The following is a 20,585-nucleotide window of genomic DNA, read 5'->3' as shown; positions in this document are numbered from 1 at the left end:
TTTCTCCTTTATAATACTGAGCTGGTCACAGAGAGCCCAGGGAATCAGTTGCCATGAGAAAGGAGGAGAAAGTTTCTTAAAAGTAACAGATCAGGGGCGCCTGGGTGATGCAGTGGGTTAAGCGCTGGGCTCTTGGTTTTAGCTCAGGTTGTGATTTCAGTTTTATGAGATGGAGCCCAGTGTGTGACTTTGTGCTCAGGACAGAGCCCGCTTCAGACTCTCTCTCCATCTCCTGCTCCCCTCTGCACTTGTGTGCTCTCTCTAAAAAAAAAAAAAAAAAAAAAAAAAGTAACAGATTATAATTACCCCCTTGACTGAAAGAAGGGAAAATGGAAAAAAAGAATGTGTGTGGGGTGGCAGGGCAAGCTCAAGTGAATTACCTTTAATTCTCTTGGAAGCTTCCCATTCCAAAACTGTGACAGAAGATTACATTTTGTCATCTGGCAGATCTAATCCAGTCACTCTCTTCCCATATGAAGCTAAAAGTAAAAATAAGAGTGTCCACGAGAATGAGAGGCACTTGGTTTTCCTTTAGAGTAAAACATAATTGTTTTTTTCAGTTCTAATGTTTGATTGCTCCGTTTCAAGTAATTGTCACTGGTAGTATAAATTTTGAACTTTATTTGATAAAACTTTTCTAAATCTGAGCCTCTATTTCCATTAATAGATGGATGTATATGCTTTTCAGTGTTTTCAGAGTTGAGAATATTAACAGGCTTTTTTTTTTTTCCCCTCCCACCGTACTTCAAATCTTTTTCCCATCCCTAATGCCTCACACTATTAGGACCTGGTAACTTACTGCTGCTCGGACTTCCAGAAAAAAAGGAAGGTCATAGAAAGGGCTTTAACATATTTCCTTCCCATGGCCTTCTCTTCTTTTCCAGTACAGGGTATGAATTTCACGGCATCTATAAACTACATAATAATTCTCACTTTTTCTTCTAAAATCTCCCACCTCACACTACCCTGCTGTAAAGGGCTTAGATTTTCCTGGCCATTATATTAGTTTGCTAGGGCTGCCATAACAAAGAAACTGGGTGGCTTAAATAATAAAAATTTAATTTCTCACAGTCCTGGAGGTTGGAAGCCCAGTGTCAAGGTAGTGGCAGGTTTGGTTTCTCCTGAGGTCTCTACCCTAGCTTGCAGATGGCCATCTTCTGTTTCTGTCCTCACATGATCTTTCCTATGTCTCTCCTGTCTCTTATGAAGACAACAGCCCTAGAAGACTAGGGCTCACACTAACAGCCTTGTTTCAACCTCACTTTTTTTTTTTTAAGATTTATTTATTTATTTATTTGGGAGAGAGAGAGAAGGGGGGGCGGAGGGAGAGGGAGAGAGAGAATCTCAAGCAGACTCCGTGCTGAGCATGAAACCTGATGTGGGGCTTGATCTCACAACCCTGAGATCATGACCTGAGCCAAAACCAAGAGTCAGATGTTCCCCCAACTGAGCTACCCAGACGCCCCCACCTTAATCACTTTTTTAAAGTCTCTATCTCCAAATACAGTCACATTCTGAAGTGCTAGGGGTTAGGACTTCAACATATGGTTTTGGGAGGGGATAAAATTCATCCGTAACAGCTGTGGAATTGGGGGACACCATGGGTTTTATTGAAACACATCTATAAGTTATCATTGTTTCCACTATCAAACAGTTCTGCTGGTTCTGTGGAAGCCTGCTTCTTTGACCATGGAAATTGAGAGAGATGGTGTTGTCTGTGTACCCCAATGGTGCTTTTTCCATTTCTCCCATGACAAAACATTTTTGAAAAAGGACTACAAGACTGGAGGTCTGAATGGAGGTAATCACAAGAGAGGGAAATGATACACCTCTGAAGGTTTCTTTTATTTTTCTTTTATATAAGTTATGTGTACTGAAAATCTCCATGGAAGTGCATTTTATTTGGTGTCTCTAAAATCTGTTTGATTACCTGAGAAATGTTTTCCTAAGCCCACCTATTAAAAGATCAACTGGAACAGTATTTTATTAAACATAGTTTGAGAAATCTGGATATTGCTCTTGTCTGGCAATCCTCTGTTTGAAAAGCCTTAAATAGCTCACCATTCATTATCAAATTAGATTCAGATATGTCCATTTGATTTAAGGCCGTCTACACTCTAGCCTTAATTTATTTTTATATCTTCATCTCCCATGATTCTCTTATATATATATATCGTATCCTCCAAATAACATGATCCTAAATATACTTTGTGGTTTCCACATCTTTTTTTTAAAATGTTGTTCCCATTGCCTTGAATTCATTTCTTCTGGCTTTCTAGAGAATTTTGTTAAGTCAAAAATTCTATCTCCTCATGAATATTTTTAAACTCCCCAATTTAATGTGATTTTTCATTTCTATGAACTTGTATAGAATTTTAATATATTCTGCCAGAGTATGTATTTTTTAAAGATTTTATTTATTTATTTTAGAGAGAGAGTACACAAGTGGGTGGGAGAGGCAGAGCGGGGAGGGAGAAGAGAGAGAATCTCAAGCAGACTCCATGCTCAGCCCTGACATGGGGTTCAGTCCCACGACCTCAAGATCATGACCTAAGCTGAAACCAAGAGTTGGATGTTTAACAAACATCCACCCAGAGCCACCAGCACCTCTGTTTTTTTTTTTTCTTTTAATGTATTTATTTTTTCTTGCTTAGTGAGCTGTAATTTCATTCAAGGTAGAAAACTTGTACTCATACCTTCACAGCATGGATGCTCAACAAATATTAAATAAATGAAGTAAAGAGTGCACTAAAGATGATTCACTGAAGCCCTTGCTTCAAACTAGTTTATGAACCATATGCTTTCATCTGCTCTCCCTCATGAAACTCCGTTAAAATAATGACAGAGAAAAAATGATAAGCTTTCATTAATAAAAAAGAAGTGAAAGGCATAAGAGATTTCAATCAATTTCTGGGAGATGGAAAAAGGAACGTTTCCTGTTAAAACCCCCTCCCAGGAAGTCTAGAGGGTGATGCAGCAGGACAAAATGGCATCCCCCAGTGAAGCTCCGGGGTGTAAGATTTCTAGAAAAAGAAGTCAAATTTTAATTGAATTTCTGAATACTAAACAAGTTACCCTTGTTCCATCTACCACGGTACCACTCCCCTGCAGTTAATGTTAGTCAGACATTTACCACTGGGAAAAATATGATTTTTCCTAAACAAATCAGAAGAAAATGTCTGAATTGTATGCTAGTAGATAGTTTGGAGTTGGGGTTCAGTGTTCTATAACTGGGCATTTGGTGGCTCCAGACAAAATAGCGTGATCCCTTCTTACTCACTGTAAGGTGTAACCTGCCACTTAACAAAATATTTACAGACAAAAGAATCCATTTAATATCCCTATATCTCATACTCAGAATTTTGAAATATGGCTCTTGCCATTTGCTATCAGCATGCAGCATGAAATGAGGGAAATAAATCCAGCCAGATGGAAACAACTATCTCTATTCTCACTGGAATTGTTTTGGATCTATAGGGAAGGTTGGTTTTATACTAACTAGTAAAAAAAAAAAATCACATTTGAAAATAAAATCAAATATATTTTTTGAAGCAAGGAGAGCCTTAGTAAATGAGTAAATATTTTAAATGTATTTTTGATAGGTATAAATAATAGTTTAGAAGAATATTAAAGAATTATAAAACAGTGATGATGGCTATTCAAAGGAATAAAGTACTGAGGATATTTTTTTATTTGTAGAATTTTAAATTTTCAGACTCTTTAACTTAGATTTCTGTTGGTTATATTTCTGAAGGATCTTATCTTCTCTTTAATAATAAGAAAAAAGCCATAATAAATAAATACACGAATCTAGAATAGCTTAAAATTAATATAATTATTATTCCAGATTTAGGAAGAACAGGAGTTATGGTGGAGAAATAGACAGTAAAAAAGATCTTTTGAAATTGACAGAGTGCTGAAATTAAAATTTAATAAAATTCAATAAACTCCTACAACTCAATAGCAAAAAAAAGAAAGAAAGAAAGAAAAGAAAATAGAACCCTGATTAAAATATTAGCAGAGGATCTGAATAGGTATTTTTCAAAGACATATAGATGATCAACAGGTATGAAAGGGTGCTCACCATCACTAATCATCAAGGAAGTAAAAATTAACCACAATGAGATTCCACCTCACACCTGTTACAATGGCTATTATCAAAAAGACAAGAAATCACAAGTGTTGGAGAGGATGTGGAGAAAAGGGAATCCTTGTATACTGAAGGTGGTAATATAAATTGGTGCAGCCACTATGAAAAACCATATAGAAGTCCCTAAAAAAATTAAAAATAGAACTACTGTATGATCCAGCCACTTCTGGGTATTTATTTGAAGGAAACGAAAACCCTCACTTGAAATGATATCGTTATCCCTATGTTCACTGCAGCATTATTTACAGCAGCCAGGATATGGAAACAACGTAAGTGTCCATCAGTCGTTAAATGGATAAATAAGTTGTAGTATGTCCACACACACACACACACACACACACACACAGTGCGCGCACACACGCACACGCACACGCACAGAATGGAATACTGTTCATCCATAAGAAAGAATGAAATCTTGCCATTTGCAGCAAGGGTGGACCTTGAGGGCATTACCCTAAGTGGAATAAATCAGATGGAAGAAGGCAAATATCATATGATCTCACTTATATATGGAATTTCAACAAAACAAGACAAAACAAAACAGAATGCCAAGCTCATAGATACAGAGAACAGATTGGTAGTTGTCATGGTGGAGGACATGGGGTGGGCAAATGGGTGAAAGGGGTCAAAGATACAAACTTACAGTTATAAAATAAATGTCATGGGTATGTAATATACAGCATGGTGACTATAGTTAACAATACTGTATTGCATATTTGAAAATTGCTGAGAAAGTAGATATTAGAAGTCCTCATCCCAAGGAAAATAAACATAAGTATGTATGAGGATGGATACCAGACTTTTTGTGGTGATCATTGTGCAATATATACACATATAAAATCATTATGTTATATACCTAAATCTAGTATAATGTTATATGTCAATTATACCTCAATAAAGATTTTTCAAAAAAAGTTTTGAAAGATAATATCATAGAAATCCTGAGGATTTCAGATAAAAGTACAGAGATAGAATGTATAAGAAAAAGGATTTGCAATACAGGAGATCAAGCCAAGAGAAATAATGTCTGATTTAGTGGGAGTTCCAGAGAACATGGAGAAAATAGAATATAAGAAATTAAAACAGAATAAGGGGGATTCACATCTTTAAATTGACAGGGTCTCTTGCTTGTAAATGATAATGAATGAAAAAGAATTATACCTAGATGCATAGCCTTGCCAACTTACAAAACAATAATGGTGAAGAAAAATTTCTTAAAACTTGTTCAAAGGGGAAAAAAAAACCCTCAGTATTGACTAGGATTCTTAACTTTAGACAAGAGTATCTATTTAACAAGTTTAATCGTAAAGAGAAGTATGAAGGAATATGGATAACGCAGAGCAAGAAAGTTAGCCTCTATCAATCAAAACTAAACTTGCATAAACAATTTCCACTGCCACACCACACAACGAACCAGATAAAAATCTTGGAACCATACTACCTCCGCAACAGAATGTCTGCCTGTTTCTTCATTTAACTCACTTTCAAAGTAACTAGTAGATCTGAGGTTGCAAACCTAACAACCAATGGGCCAAATTATGCTAGCAGATAAATTTTACTTGGCTACCAGCCTGATGTAAATATGTTTTCTATGAATTTGCCCTTTTCAGACATGTAACAGCCAGCTCACGAAAAGCCTGAACACTCCCCATTGCCTCACGTCTGGCCTGATTCACATATTTACTTTACAAAACTTGCTCTGAGGACACTGGAGTTACAGAACAACTCTGAAAGAGGAATTCCAAAGATGAATTAAAAATGGCAGTATGATTATATGAACAGCCCCTATGGGCAGTCTGTTGTGAGATAATTCTTTCCTCTCATACTTCAGAGAAGGCAGTCCATAGATAATGCCTACAATGATACATAGTAATAAATCTTGGTAACATTGTCATTAAGAAATACTCAAAACTGCATTAAGCTGAAGATTTGGAAGCTTTTTGTGGGTGTCAAAATTTAAGGTTTGGATGAAATAATATGCTAAAAATAGCACTGAGTTAAAATAATGTTATGTTTTGGCTGTTAATTAATTTCATAAATAATAATCACATGCATCCACACAGTATAAGGCACTGTGTTAGGAGTCTGGGACATGCAAAACATGAATGCACTCTGATCACAAAAGACCAATACTCAATACAGAGCAGGACAGAATGTAAACATGCCCTGATTTGGAACATATTATAAATATCACCTAATAGATTTGTTTTATTAGTAAAATACCTTTTGTCTATGGTAAGATTAGCTTGCATACCTTGAGAATAAATTAAATGACAACATGGGAAGACAGTAAACAAATCTCCTAGTTACAAATAATTTTAGAAGGGCAAAAAAATACTCAAATGATAAAATGTAAATAACAATAATAGGAGCTTCTGTAACTCCTATCTTCCAAAATATTAATAGTTATGGTATATTGGTATATACCATATATATATGGCATATATATATGGTATATAACTTTCCTGGGAAATTCACAGTGGTGTTCTAAACTAAAGGGATAGATAGAGTGGTGCTATGTAAACGTACAAGGGCACAAAGCACTTGTACCAAAGCTAAATGTATGGTCTTCGGTAAGCAAGCAGGCTGTGTTCTGAGAGAGAAAGAGGCAAGTACATTTTAGTTATGGATTTTTATTGATTAATGCTGAAGTGGAACAGTTTAAAATCATCAGGCTATGATTTACTTAGTAGTGGACTTAAAGACTGAGAATGACGTTCATTATGACAGAGGAATTTACTTTTTCGCCCGACAGTCTAAAAAGTAGATGAACAATCTTCGGTCATCTGGGACGTGTAGTTGGTTAAGCGTCCCACTCTTTCAGCTCAGGTCATGATCTCAGGGTCGCGGGGCTGTGGGATCAAGCCCCTGCCTCAGGCTCCACGCTCAGTGCTGAGTCAGCATGAGACTCTGTCCTGCTGCCCCTTCACCCCCCCAACCCCCAGTCTCTCTCTGTCACTCTCACTCTCTCTCAAATAAAATAAATAAATCTTTAAAAAAAAGTAGATGAAAAATCTTTACAGACTTTTTTGGTGTGTGATATTTAGGCAGGTTCTTGAATTAAGTGAGCACTTTGAAAATTACACTGGAGTTTTTGAAAGACTAACTTTAAGGATAGTGAATTTTGACCACCTTCAAGTACATAGCATCTGTCTTTCAGATTTAACAGTTAAACTCTATTTCATTTCTTCATGACAGAGATTCCTTTCAAAAGAGTGTTCCTTGTTTAAGTTCACTATTAATAATGTTTGAAAGCAATATGGCACTTTGTATTTTCTCCACTTCAACAATTTTTTCTTGTCCTGAGAATGGCAAACAGCTTTCCAGTTCCATCTAGTGGTAGAAAAGTGATTAGCATACACTATCTTGATTTAATCTTAGAACTCAGATTTGTTTTGATGTCTGATGACATAAAAAGCTGGGCAGTTCTGCTGTTCAAGAGTAGGAATGAATAAACCTCTTCCTAGTAGACTGAGGCATCTTAATCTTGTGTTTTATTACTTCTTCTATCTAGTGATCTTGAATACTTTTCTTCGTAGATAAGATACCCATACTTGTATGTCAGTGAACTAGCAAGAATAAATGTTCATCAGAGTTTTGTGTTAGCTGTTTCTTTTATAAACTCCCCTGTTTTGCAAGCGTCTGTATAATATACCCTCTCCACCCATAAATTACAATTACGTTTCCAGTGGCACAGCCTACAATTTGTCAAAATCATTTCTTTGGCCTACAGTGCTAACTGTAGATTCCTGACATTGACAGTAAAAGCAAGATTGTAATATCATTTAAATAATTTGATTTTTAAAAAATGTAACAGTTTGGGACCATTATGAATTAATGCAATTCATGTGTGTTTGCAATAAAGCACCCTGTAAAGAATACAAACTATGTGCAACCAAGTAGACATTAAATTGGGAAAACACAAGTGTATAGAATTAAATAAAGTGTATTAATTTTAATTAGATTTAAACCTTTGAGTTTTAAATCTACTTTTAACCAATATAATGAGGTAATAAATACCTACTCTTCTTTAAAATGAAGCATCAATAAGTAAATTTTATTTTATTTAACATTTCAAGTATAAATCTAAATGACATCCTTTTCCTAAGGCAGAAATTTCCACCTAGATATATGGTGGAAATATATCTTTTTATTTTATTACATAGCAAAGAATGGATTTTATATCAAGAATCCTTGTGATGAGGTGCTCTTTATTCTTAATGATGAAAAAATAATTTAGTTTGATAAACAACTAATTTGGTAATCTGTGTCAATTTTGGTGAATCTGAAACCGACCATTTACTGTATATTTAACTACATTATTCAGGATTGAAGAGAACAAAATATATCGGCAAAACTAAATCCAATGATTAAAATGCAAAGGTGTTTAAGACCACAAACATAATATTGTAAAAAAGGTGGATTCCTATTAATGATTACATTTTATATCCTTGAAGGCAGTGTTTTGTAATACCATGCTTACTCTTGAGTTTACCTGTAGTTTGGTGGCATCCTTGTATGCATACAGAAAATATAAAAGTAAAATCAAATTTTATTTTCTAGAAGTTATTAGTATGAGTTTTCAATAAAAAATAAAAACACTGTACATCTTTACATAAAATAGGAACTTGTCAGTAGAATAAGGTTTTATGCTTTTTTGTTTTTGTTTGTATTTTGTTGTTATTGTTTTGTTTTCAGAACACTTTTTTTCACTATGTAAAATTTATTTTTATTTTGTTATAAAAGTGTATAACACCGGTACCTACTCTTAAATCAATTAATTTATGAAACCATTCTCTTTTGTAGAACACATTTTGGCATCGAAACAGTTTAAAGAAATGTAATGGCTATCTACAAAAAAATTAGTTTTGATTTGTTATATTCCCCCCATATTTTGAGATGGCACACATAAAAGAAAATTAAAATTTTCAAACATTTTATATTTAGCAATTGAAAAAAAAGTACACTGTTTCCCTGCTATGGTCTTTATATAAAATTTTAACGTTTTAAGAAAAGAAAATAAAAGGTACTAGGATAACCATGCTGTATCTTTTAACAACATTTTTATATAAAGCAATTTGAACTGGCATGTAAGCGACTTCTCTTGTCACATAATTGTATTCAGAGAAAATTACACCCATTTTACAGAAAAATCCTAATACATATACTGCAATAAGCTTAAAGCAATGTTAAAAAGACCAGTGTGAATAGCACACAAAACTCCTTCTTTATAAATTAACTGGAATTCCTGATCATTATGGAGGCACATTGAGATCCAGTCCTTAGGGCTTTGCTCTCTAGAAGAATACCTTTAAGTAATTTTTAAAAACCGTAGCATCAGGCTGCTGAAGAGCTTGACAAAACTCCTGAATTATTACTTCTGGAACTACTTGCGAGAAACGCAGGTATTCTTGTTGAAGATACTAGAACACTTTTTTTTTTTAGAAGATTTATTTATTTATTTATTTGAGAGAGAGAGAGAGAGAGAGAGAGAGAGAGAGAGAGTTGGGGGGTGGGCAGAGGGAGAGAATCTCAAACAGACTCCCTGCTGAGCATGGAGCCTAACGTGGGGCTTGATCTTACCTTGACCTGAGCCAAAAGCAAATTGGCCGCTCAACCAACTGAGCCACTCAGGCTCCCCTTGTTCTGTTTTTTTTTTTATGCAAATGATATTACTGAGCAGAGTAGTTAAGCACATTACTGAACTAGAAAGAGAGTATGTACTGTAATACGATTTCAACTTATTGTTCTGGAACAGGAAATTCCAGTTAAATCCTTTTTTCTTCTCTTTGTAAAAATTTGATGTGGGGAAAATTTTAAAAAACAGAACTAAGTAAGATTCATGTACTGTATTTAGAGGCGTGTATTAAAATACATTTCTGCAAAGAGCAGACCCAAGTACTTACTCACTAACAGTCCTGCTTCCACTTGGTTGATCGCGTTGAAGCACAGGAGACTGGTATGTGAGTTAATTTGCTTTCTGGCAATAAATACCCATTTTCCTTAGAGGTGTAATCATAGATTAATGAGGAATGTGCTACTTGCATTTATTGTTTTTATTATTTTTTTTAAGATTTTATTTATTTATTTGACAGAGAGAGAGAGACAGCAAGAGAGAGAGAGTAGGGGGAGTGGGAGAGGGAGAAGCAGGCTTCTGCTGAGCATGGAGCCCGAAGCGGGGCTCGATTCCAGGACCCTGGGATCATGACCTGAGCTGAAGGCAGCTGCTTAACTGACTGAGCCACCCAGGCGCCCCGGTGCTTCTTGAATTTAAAAGAAAAATAAAATCAATTGTCAGAATTGATTTATGCACCATCAGGAAGTTAGTTGGAACAAATGATATTTCTAACTTGGGAAAAATAAACAGAATAGAACAAACATACTTTTTTTTTTAGCCAATACTTATCATATTGAGAGAGACTTTTCATGTCCCAGAATTGGTGACTATAACTCAAACCTGAGGACAAAGAAGAGTCAAGTATCCCGTTGTATATTCTCCTCCCCTTTCCATAGAAAGAGAAGATCAGAGAGGGTATGGCTAGAGTAGCACAGTGCTCTTGCACCTACCCCCAACCACGTGAGGGGAAGTACAAAAGAATTACCTATTACTCGTGGAGAATAGGAAATTCTGCAGGAAGCGGGAACTAGCATCTTGTTCCCTAGTTAGACTTTTGCTTATGTGGTTTCCTGTGATTATTTGAACATGAGGAAAAAGAATTAGAGAAAAATGGTAGAGCTAGAAAGCAGCCTTCAATCCCACACATGGGATTTTACGCAGAACAATTGATAGCTTAAAAAGATTTGAGCCATATTTCTGGTACCCCATCTAAGTGTGTTGGCCACAAGGTGAGGAAACTCAAGAAGCTAGACTGTAGGATATACCACTGGGGAAATAAGATGAGGGAAAGTGGAAGAAGGTTTCTTGCTTACCAGTGATATATACCAAGGCTCACCCCACACTCCCCATAAAGGGTATCCACGTGTGCCTACAAGACCCCTTCATAGATGATAGTGATGGCCAGTTAGAGTTACTTTGAAGAGCAGCAACATCCCAGGGAGAATAAACCTGAGCTGGTAAGACTGGAGTTTCAAATTGGGTGGAACTGAGCTTTTTAATAAATGAACATGATTTGAAAGAGAGGGACCCGCCCAAGACATTATTATAAGACAGAAATGGGGGATTTGACAGGACATGGTTGAAGGCTATAAGCTCTTGAAGACTTTGATGTGCAGTTTGTAATTTATTTGACTAGACATTTTTTTTTTCCTTTCTCTTAAGCAATCCTCTTTCCTTCCACTTCCCTTTTTAAAAAATTTTTTCTCACTTAGACATTTGTTTAGGGTTTAAAATTCATACACAAGCTTTGTTTCCTTATAAGTTGACCCATCAAAGTTTTTCCAAGGGTCTCATGACTGTGGTTTTGGGTGCATGAATTCTACAGCATATCCCTGTACTCAAGGGAATAGACATCTCAGAAAGTTTCTTTCAAGTAACAAACGTATACTGATATTCCATAATCCATATATTGTCTTAATAGAATATTTTATTTTCATATTCCTATTATTGTTTTCTATCTTTTTCTACTAATACCTTTATGAACTGCTGGAGCCGTCAATTATTTTGAAAAGGAAGGTGGACATAAACCTATCTAGGAAGGACTGATTACCATTGAGTTTTCGGTAAAAATGATAGAGCAGCCTTAAAAGGGTATGAAATAAACTAGACTGTACTATTTTACAGGTTGGAGTATACTTTGAGGTTGACAGTAAATGCACAAGCCAATTATTTTCCCTAAAAGTTCATTTGCTTAGTGTAAACACATCTTAAATCCTTATTAAATGGCTCTTTGTAATTTTCACTAAGCTTTGCATTCTGTGCCTTTTGTCCCTAATATCTTTTGTGTGTTTACTGCTGCTGAGGTTAAAATTTATTTCATGTCCATTAGCGATTGAGGAACTCAGGTGTGATTTTTTTTCTAATTGTAATTCTAATGGCAAATTCATCATAGGGAAAGTAATTGCTTAAACCTAAAAAGTGATTCTGGTGAAGGATACAGGTATTATATAATTAGGAAAGCTGAACATTTAGTAATTAAGCATAAAGAACATTGTTAGATTATTCTTTGTTCATTTAACCAAACATTTATTAAGCACTTACTCTGTGCCAGAATGGATGTCAGGGTCTCAAAAATATAGCGGTAAACAAGACATGATCCCTTTCCTCATGTGGCTTATTTCACTGGGGAAGCAAGACATTAAGGAGTAATTAATACAATTTAGTGTTATAGTATCATGAAAAAAGTACAGCCCCGCAAAGCTGAAAAAGTAATGAGTAAGCTGTAGGTCAAAGAATGAGTAGAGTGTAGGAGATAGAAGGAACAACATTGTGAAAAGGCCAAAGTATAAGAAAGAGTTTCTTGTTCAGGGTAAATGAAGAAGTGCTCATGGCTAGAGCACACAAGAGAAAGAAGTCCTTTAAACATTTTCAACAGGAGAGTGACATGAACTGATTTGAGATTTTGAAATTGACTCTTAGGACAGCACCATAAATTGATTTGTAATGGAGAATACTGGAGACAAGGAGGCAAAAAGATGGTTTAGGACTATTTTAAGAGTATAAGAATTGATGGAGGAAAGTACAAGTAGTGAGTTCCAGAGCCACTTAGATGGTGGAATTAAAGAATTCTCTTTGTAAGAACTTTGGAAATATCTTTTTATTTATGTAATTGTTTTCCTCCATTCAAAAATAGTCTTGAATTAATTCTGCCTAGAAACATAAAGTAAGATAAAACAAAGAGAAAATTTAGGTAGAATAGTAAGCTGAAGACAAATAAAAGTCTTTTTTACACATCTATAAGCCATAAAATGCCCTTTTTAAAAACTGAGACACAACTGGCATGTAACATTACATTAGTTTCAGGTGTACACCATAATAATTCTATATATATAATTTTATTTTATTTATTTTTTTAAAGATTTATTTTTTTCTTTGTCAGAGAGAGAGCACAAGCAGTGGGAGTTGGAGGCAGAGGGAGAAGCAGGCTCCCCACTGAGCAAGGAACCTGATACGGGACTCGATTCCAGGCCCCCGAGATCATGACCTGAGCCGAAGGCAGATGCTTAACCAACTGAGCTACCCAGGCGTCCCATAGAATTTTATATATATATATATGTGTGTGTGTATATATATATATATATATATATTTAGAAAGAGAGAGAGAGAAAGAGAAATGATCATGACAATAAGTCCATCCATCACCACACATACTTATAATTTTTTTTCTTGTAAGCAGAGCTTTTAAGATTTACTCTCTTAGTAGCTTTCCAATATATAATATAGTATTATTGACTATAGTCACCATGCTATGCATTATATTCCCAGGACTTATTTATTTTACAACTTAAAGTTTGTACTTTTTGTTCACTTTCACCTATTTCACCCACCTCCCCACCTCCCACCTCTACCAACCACTAGTCTGTTCTCTGAATCTATGAGTTCATTTTTTGTTTCTGTTTTTTTAGATTCTACATATAAATGAGATCATATGGTATTTGTCTTGGTCTGACTTTTTTCACTGAGCTAATATCCTCATGGTCCATCCATGTTGTCACAAATGGCAGGATTTCCCTTCTTATACCTGAACGGCAATTCATAATATATATTTATACCACATTTTCTTTATTCATTCATCCATCTATGAATACTTAAGTTGTTTCTATGTCTTGGCTAATGTAAACAATGCTGCATTGAACATGAGGTACAGATATCTTTTTGATATTAGAAATATCATTAGATATTAGAATATGTTATATTCTATATAATTAGAAATATTTCATACATTTGCACGTTATAAGAATATTATCATGAACATACATGTACCTAGCATTTCAGATTTAAAAAATAAACATTCCACATGTTTCTGAAGCCTACACATACTAACTCTGATTTTCCAGGACTTAGTTAGCTACAATGACAAATCCAAAAGCACTTCTTTTATTTAACATTTTTATATTTGGGATTTCTCCATGATGTTTTATAAGCAGTAGTACTTACATTTTCGCTGTTGTCTGTATGGATTTTATTTATTTATTGATTGATTGATTTATCCATCCATATTTCTGAAGGACTTGGATCCTTAAGATTTTTATACTTCTTTTCTCTTCCATTAGCAATTCCTTTCTGGTCTACATTCAGGACCGAGTCTAGTCTGGCCCAAACTAACATTATCTAGTGGATCATAGCAGTAACCTCCTCATTGGTCATTACCTATTCTTCAATCTTTTCTCAGCACCATGACCCAGGGGGATTTTTGTAAAATTTAAGTCAGAATCTTTTGCACCCAACTTTGAAATCCTCCAGTATCTGCCAAATCATCTCAAGCACAGGTCAGAGTCATTATAAACTTTTATAAATCTCTATGTGACCCCTCTCCCTGCCCTGCTACCTCTCTGGCCTCATTTTTTCTCCTCCCTCAACTCCAGTTAAACTGGCCTCCTTGCTTTTCCTTAGCTATACCAGTCATTCCTCTGCCTCAGGAAAGTACTTGTGGCTACTTTTGCCTGGACCAGTATTCTCCTGGGTACCCATGTGGTTGCTGCTCCATAACTCTTAAAGATTTTTACTCAAATGTCAACCTCTCAGTGATGCCTTCCTCAACCATACCATTTACATTCCAATTCATTCCTAAAAATTATTTGCCTCTCTGATTTTTCTCCCTCCCACTTCTTTGTTTTAATTTATTTGAGACAGAGAGAGAGAGCAAGAGGGGAGGAGGGTCAGAGAGAGAGAGAGAAGCAGACTTCCCGCTGAGCAGGGACCCTGATGTGGGGATCAATCCCAGGACCCTGGGATCATGACCTGAGCCGAAGGCAGACATTTAACCGACTGAGCCACCCAGGCGCCTCCAGGAGTTCACTTCTAACACATAACACAGTTTGCTTCTTTTGTTTATTGTCAGTCTTCCTTCACTAGAGGCTCCAAACAAGAAAACATTTTTGTCGTGTTGGTTAACTGCCGTAACTTTTGAATCTAGAGCTCTCCCTGACACAGCCTAAGTGCTCAATGAATATTTCATGTAGGGATTAATAAGTGGGAACTGGACATAGCCATTAGTATTAAATGGCATTACTCATTTCCTACATTTCTCAAACAATTAACATGAGCTAAAAGGAGAAAATTTTGTGTATTTACAATTAGCAGAAACTTAGAGATTCTTTCTTACCTATTTGGGATATTTGAAGAAAGCTTAAGAGGTCTTCTGGGGGTAGAAGCATAAAATAGCATGAGAACAAGCAAATGATTTAGGGAAACCCATCTGAAATGTCCTTGCCTAACCCTCCTTTTCTGTTCCCTGCCAAGTTACAACATTGTATTCCCCTTTCAGCCCCTGGACTTAGATTTATTATTCTCTTGAATAGCTTTTAGTACCCTTGTCTGACAATGATTTGACTCCATGCTACCTTTTGGATCTCAAACAAACTCTGATGAATTACTGGCACCTTCTCTTACATTTCCAGCACTTTAAAAGGATTCTATCTATGCCAAGTATCATTTTGCCAAGTAGACTATGGAGCATAACAAAGATAATTTTATTTTGTTTGCCAAAGGGAACGTTTTCTCCACCAAGAAAAATTATTTTTAGGAAGTAGTAGTTAGGTAGAGCCAGATGCAGTCAGTAGTCAGAAGTGGTCTGTTTTATTTTATTTTCCTATTTCCAAAAAACATATTAGCATTAAAGAAAAAAGAGTAAAGGTTTTAGAGGCAATGGTGTAGGTTGACTAGACATGTTGAAATTGGCTCCAAAATTTAGCAATGAGGAAGGTGTAAGAGGAAAATAGTGGAAGCTAACATTTACTGAGTGATTACTACGATCCCAACATCTGCTAAGAAATTTTTTTGTATTACTTCATTTTATCTAACCCATGAGGCTGGTGCTATTTTTCACAGAAGAGGTAGGAAATCACTCAGAAGTTACTTAACAACCCAAGATTGCAGAATTAGGATTCAGATCAGGTGACCACACTTCAGGGTCCAAGCTCTTGACTCTTTTATTTTTTAAGGTTTATTCCTTTATTTTAGAGAGAGAGAGAGAGAGAGAGAGAGTGCGTGTAAGTTGGGAGAGGGGCAGAGGTAGAGGGAGAGAATCTCCAGCAAATCCCCTGACCCAAGCGAGGCGGGGTTCAAGGCCCGGCTCAAGATCATGACCCTGAGATCATGACCTGAGCTGAAATCAAGTCCAGTGTTCAACGTTCAACCGACTGAGCCACCAGGCACCCCATGAACTCTTGACTCTTAATTGACTCTTAAGCACAAATAAGAAAGAATGAAGTAAAGTGAAGCATACCTGGAAAATATATGATTTTTTAAAACTTACTGACTCTTTGAAAATATTAATAAATGTATTATCTCTAATAATCCTTTAGATAAAACTCAGGTTTTAAAATGGTTTTTTAAACCCTAAATATGATAGATATAATTTGTTATCTGCTTTTATCCATTCAGAATCTACAGACATTATGATGAAATATTTTGATATTTATATATTTATGACTTTCCTTCTTAAAGTGCATTTCTTGTATTTATAGACTATATAAGCTTTATTCAGAAAAAATGAAATTTACTATAAAAAATGGGAAAGAAGAACTCTTGTTTATTCACAATACATTTTTCATTGGTTGACTTTTTTATTTCTATCCAAGGCCACTGAGCAGAACATTCCAGAAAATACAAACTGTACTTTCTGAGATAAACTTACGTTCTTTTAAAAAATACTTCTGGGGATCTCGTTGAAGACCCTTTTATCATGAAGAGGTATTTTTTTCTTAACTGCTACACAATTGGAAGAAAGCCATTGCTATGATATGGACAGAAATTAAGAGTATATTTTCTGTGAAATCAAATTGATAAGTTAACATGTATACACTTATAAATACAAAGCAAAATCAGTTACCTACCAGGGCCAAGCAGGTATCATAAATGAGATGAAGTGGGCCATATTATTTAGACTATAAAACAAGTATAATATACAGGACATGCATGACAGGATATACATAAACAGAAATTAAAATGAAATGCTATATCTTATCGGTTCATAGGATAAAGGGCGTTCATTAACTGGATTACGAAGAACTACTTTCTAGGAATCTGCCATCTTTCAAACTTATATATTGTGTTAGTTTCAAAATTTTTGTAGTAATTCATTGTAGTATTTATAAATAATATCATCATTTAGAGCACCACACATAGACTTCTTTGAACTGTGCTTACCAATTCTTCCTGTAGGGAAACCAGATTATGTATGAAAATTGTCTTTTTAACCGCATTCACTGTGTTTTCCTCTGTGTGTGTGTGTGTGTGTGTGTGTGTGTGTGTGTATGTGTATGTGTTTGTGTTGCAGAGAAGGCCAGCAATCGCCAGAACAGTGGCAGAAGATGTACGGTAGATGCTCTGGCAATGAAGTTTACCACATTGTTTTGGAAGAAAGTACATTTTTTGCTGAGTACGAAGGAAAGAGTTTTACATATGCCTCTTTTCATGCACACAAAAAGTATGTTTCTGCTTCCAGAGTGGACTTAAAATATAAATCAATCACACCCTTTAAACACAGTTTTCTAAAATACAGCCCATATTGGTGCTCACGAGTTGCAAGTATTCTGGAATTTTTAACATAATTATTGAGACATTTGAACTCTGAGCTTCTGTATGGTCTTTACAAGTTAGGAGTGTTAGGTATAAAGTATAATTTAGTAGGAATATTGACTTTAGTAACTTTTAAGTTATCTTTAAAATATTTTAATCCATTAAGAATTCACAAATACATGAAAATGAATCTTCTTTAGAGATCTAATTTTAAAGTGCTGATTAAAAATGTAGACAAAGTCATAATAACATTTATAAAATCTAGACATTTAAAAAAACTTGCTTTGGCCAGAGAAATAAGTTAAAAAGTAAACAATTGTACCTTCTAATTCAAACATGGAACATAATATTTTTCCTTTTTGAGAAAAATTATTTACTAAAGAAACAATCTATGTTTATAATGAAAGTAATATATTATCAGTATTATAAATATATTGATATAACATTTTTAAGGTTTGTATATATCTAGTATATTCCACTAATCTAATATTTAATGTATTCCACTTTAATTCTCAATATGATTCTATCCATACATATACTTTTGATGTTTAAAAAATATTTTTAAGCTAGATTTATTGTAACATGTTAGACATATTGAAATAAAAACATTCAGGACATTTTGTGTTTGGAGCATAACCTGAAAAAGTATAAGAGAAATTTTTAATATCTATTACATTTAGTCATTGATATTTCTCCCAATTAAGCTGTGCACCTATTCAGACTATTAATTTTTTTTTTTTTTTTGTAAAATTCAGAGTAAACCAAATAAGGTAGAAACAGAACTAAAAGAAATTTAGGGACCCTGATTTTTTTCCTCATGTGACCTTGGGTAAGTTTCTTCTTCTTTTAGGCCAATGACTTTTAAGCATTTTTGACTAAAGTAATACTGTTTTATATTTTTTACCAAGTGAAAATATACATTTATGGTAAGACTCAATACACACACACATGATTTATAAAAAATTCTTACCCTTACTAATGATACACACCCTGATGTTTTTCATTATTTTTTTTCTGGTCTTCATTAAAAAAAAGTATATATGTCATGATCAAGTAAATTGATTTCACCACACACTAAGGACATAGTTTCTTTTCCTGGAAAAACAGGAAAGTTTTGTCTTGAGAGTCTTTTTTTTTGTCTTGAGCATCTTGAGTCTTGATGGATCTTTTCAAGCTTGAAAATGCTGTGATTTGAGGTTTTAATTTTCCTCTACCTTTTAATAGTTTACCAATTTTCTTACATATGCAAACTTAAAAACAAACAAAAAACATAAGAGCTTTGCTGAATTATAATTCTTAAACTTTATTTATTTTTTTAAATTAAGGTTTGGCGTCTGCTTGATTGGTGTTCGGAGGGAAGATAATAAAAACATTTTGCTGAATCCAGGTCCTCGATATATTATGAATGCTACAGATATATGTTTTTATATTAATATTACCAAAGAAGAGAATTCAGCATTTAAAAACCAAGACCAGCAGAAAAGAAGCAATGTACCAAGGTCATTTTATCATGGACCTTCTCGATTACCTGTACATAGCATAATTGCCAGCATGGGTAAGTATACATAAATTTGAAAATATCACTAGTTTCTTTCTTTCTTTCTTTCTTTCTTTCTTTCTTTCTTTCTTTCTTTCTTTCTTTCTTTCTTTCTTTCTTTCTTTCTTTCTTTCTCTCTTTCTTTCTTTCTTTCTTTCTTTCTTTCTTTCTTTCTTTCTTTCTTTCTTTCTTTTCTTTCTTTCTTTTTAAAGATTTTATTTGTTTATTTGAGAGAGCGAGAATGAGAGAGATCACAGAGGGAGAGGGAGAAACAGACACCCCACTGAGCAGAGAGCCTTATGCAGAGCTCGATCCCAGGACCCTGAGATCATGACATGAGCCGAAGGCAGATGCTTAACCTACTGAGCCACTCAGGTGCCCTAGTTTCTTTCTTTAAAAGACATAATAAATATCCTTCAATGTTTGTTAAAATTTCAAAGTCAAACTTAGAAACTAATTGTGTATGTTATAAACTTGGTGTAACTAAGTATACAGAACAAAGTTTCTAAGCTATTAAACTGGTGAGAAATTAAGCTAATTTGGGATGCCTGAGTGGCTGAGTTCATTAAGCATCTGCCTTTGGCTCAGGTCATGATGCCAGGGTCCTGGGAGTGAGTCCCGGATCAGGCTCCTTGCTCAGCAGGGAGCCTTCTCCCTCTGCTGCTCCCCCTGCTTGTGCGCTCTCTTTCTCTCTCTCTGTCTCTCTGACAAATAAATAAATAAAATCTTTAAAAAAAAAGAAATTAAGCTAATTCAAAATTGTCAACAATGATTTCATATTTCTCATTAGAATATGATCACCTGTCACATTTATAGTTCTTTTGTAAGTTCTGTATCCAGTTATCAACAGAGGTTTCAAATATTCTCTGTTTTTCTCAAAACTCTTCTTCCATCCTCCATCTCATTCGTACCATTGAACTTGGCTTTTATGACACAGAAGTAAAAAAAAAAAAAAAAGGGAATAGATCCAGACAAATAAGAATTTCCTTTAAATTTTGCCACCAAACCACCTATGAACTCACAAACATTCATTTTTGTCACAAGGATAATGTGTCCTTTCTTTTAACTCTTAGTATTTTTTAAAAAATTTTATTTATTTATTTTAGAAAGAGAGCAAGAAAGTAGGGGAAGGAGCAAAGGGGAGGGAGAGGGAGGGGAAAGAATCTCAAGCAGACTCTACGCTGAGCGCAGAGCCTTACACAGGGCTTGATCTCACAACCCTGAGATCATGACCTGAGCCGAAACCAAGAGTTGGATGC

The 20,585-nt window shown here is 34.8% G+C and overlaps 1 protein-coding gene across 5 annotated transcripts in view; it reads left to right on the top strand.

Annotated features, from left to right (window-relative positions):
* Window positions 1-20,585, top strand: part of KCNT2 (potassium sodium-activated channel subfamily T member 2) — a 361,260-nt gene that overhangs the window by 239,011 nt on the left and 101,664 nt on the right. For 4 of the 5 annotated variants that reach the window (XM_028104754.2, XM_028104753.2, XM_088029032.1 and 1 more), the window contains exons 15-16: window positions 17,548-17,697; window positions 19,115-19,344. In XM_028104754.2, the coding sequence (XP_027960555.1) occupies window positions 17,548-17,697; window positions 19,115-19,344 (380 nt within the window). The remainder of the gene's footprint in view (window positions 1-17,547; window positions 17,698-19,114; window positions 19,345-20,585) is intronic. The other variant, XM_028104755.2, reaches the window with a different exon arrangement.

Source organism: Eumetopias jubatus, unplaced genomic scaffold (genome assembly GCF_037043125.1).
Source record: "Eumetopias jubatus isolate StellerSeaLion01/CBP00866 unplaced genomic scaffold, mEumJub1_p1.0 scaffold_12, whole genome shotgun sequence".
Taxonomy (NCBI): domain Eukaryota; kingdom Metazoa; phylum Chordata; class Mammalia; order Carnivora; family Otariidae; genus Eumetopias; species Eumetopias jubatus.
This window is presented reverse-complemented; position numbering and strand designations above follow the sequence as displayed.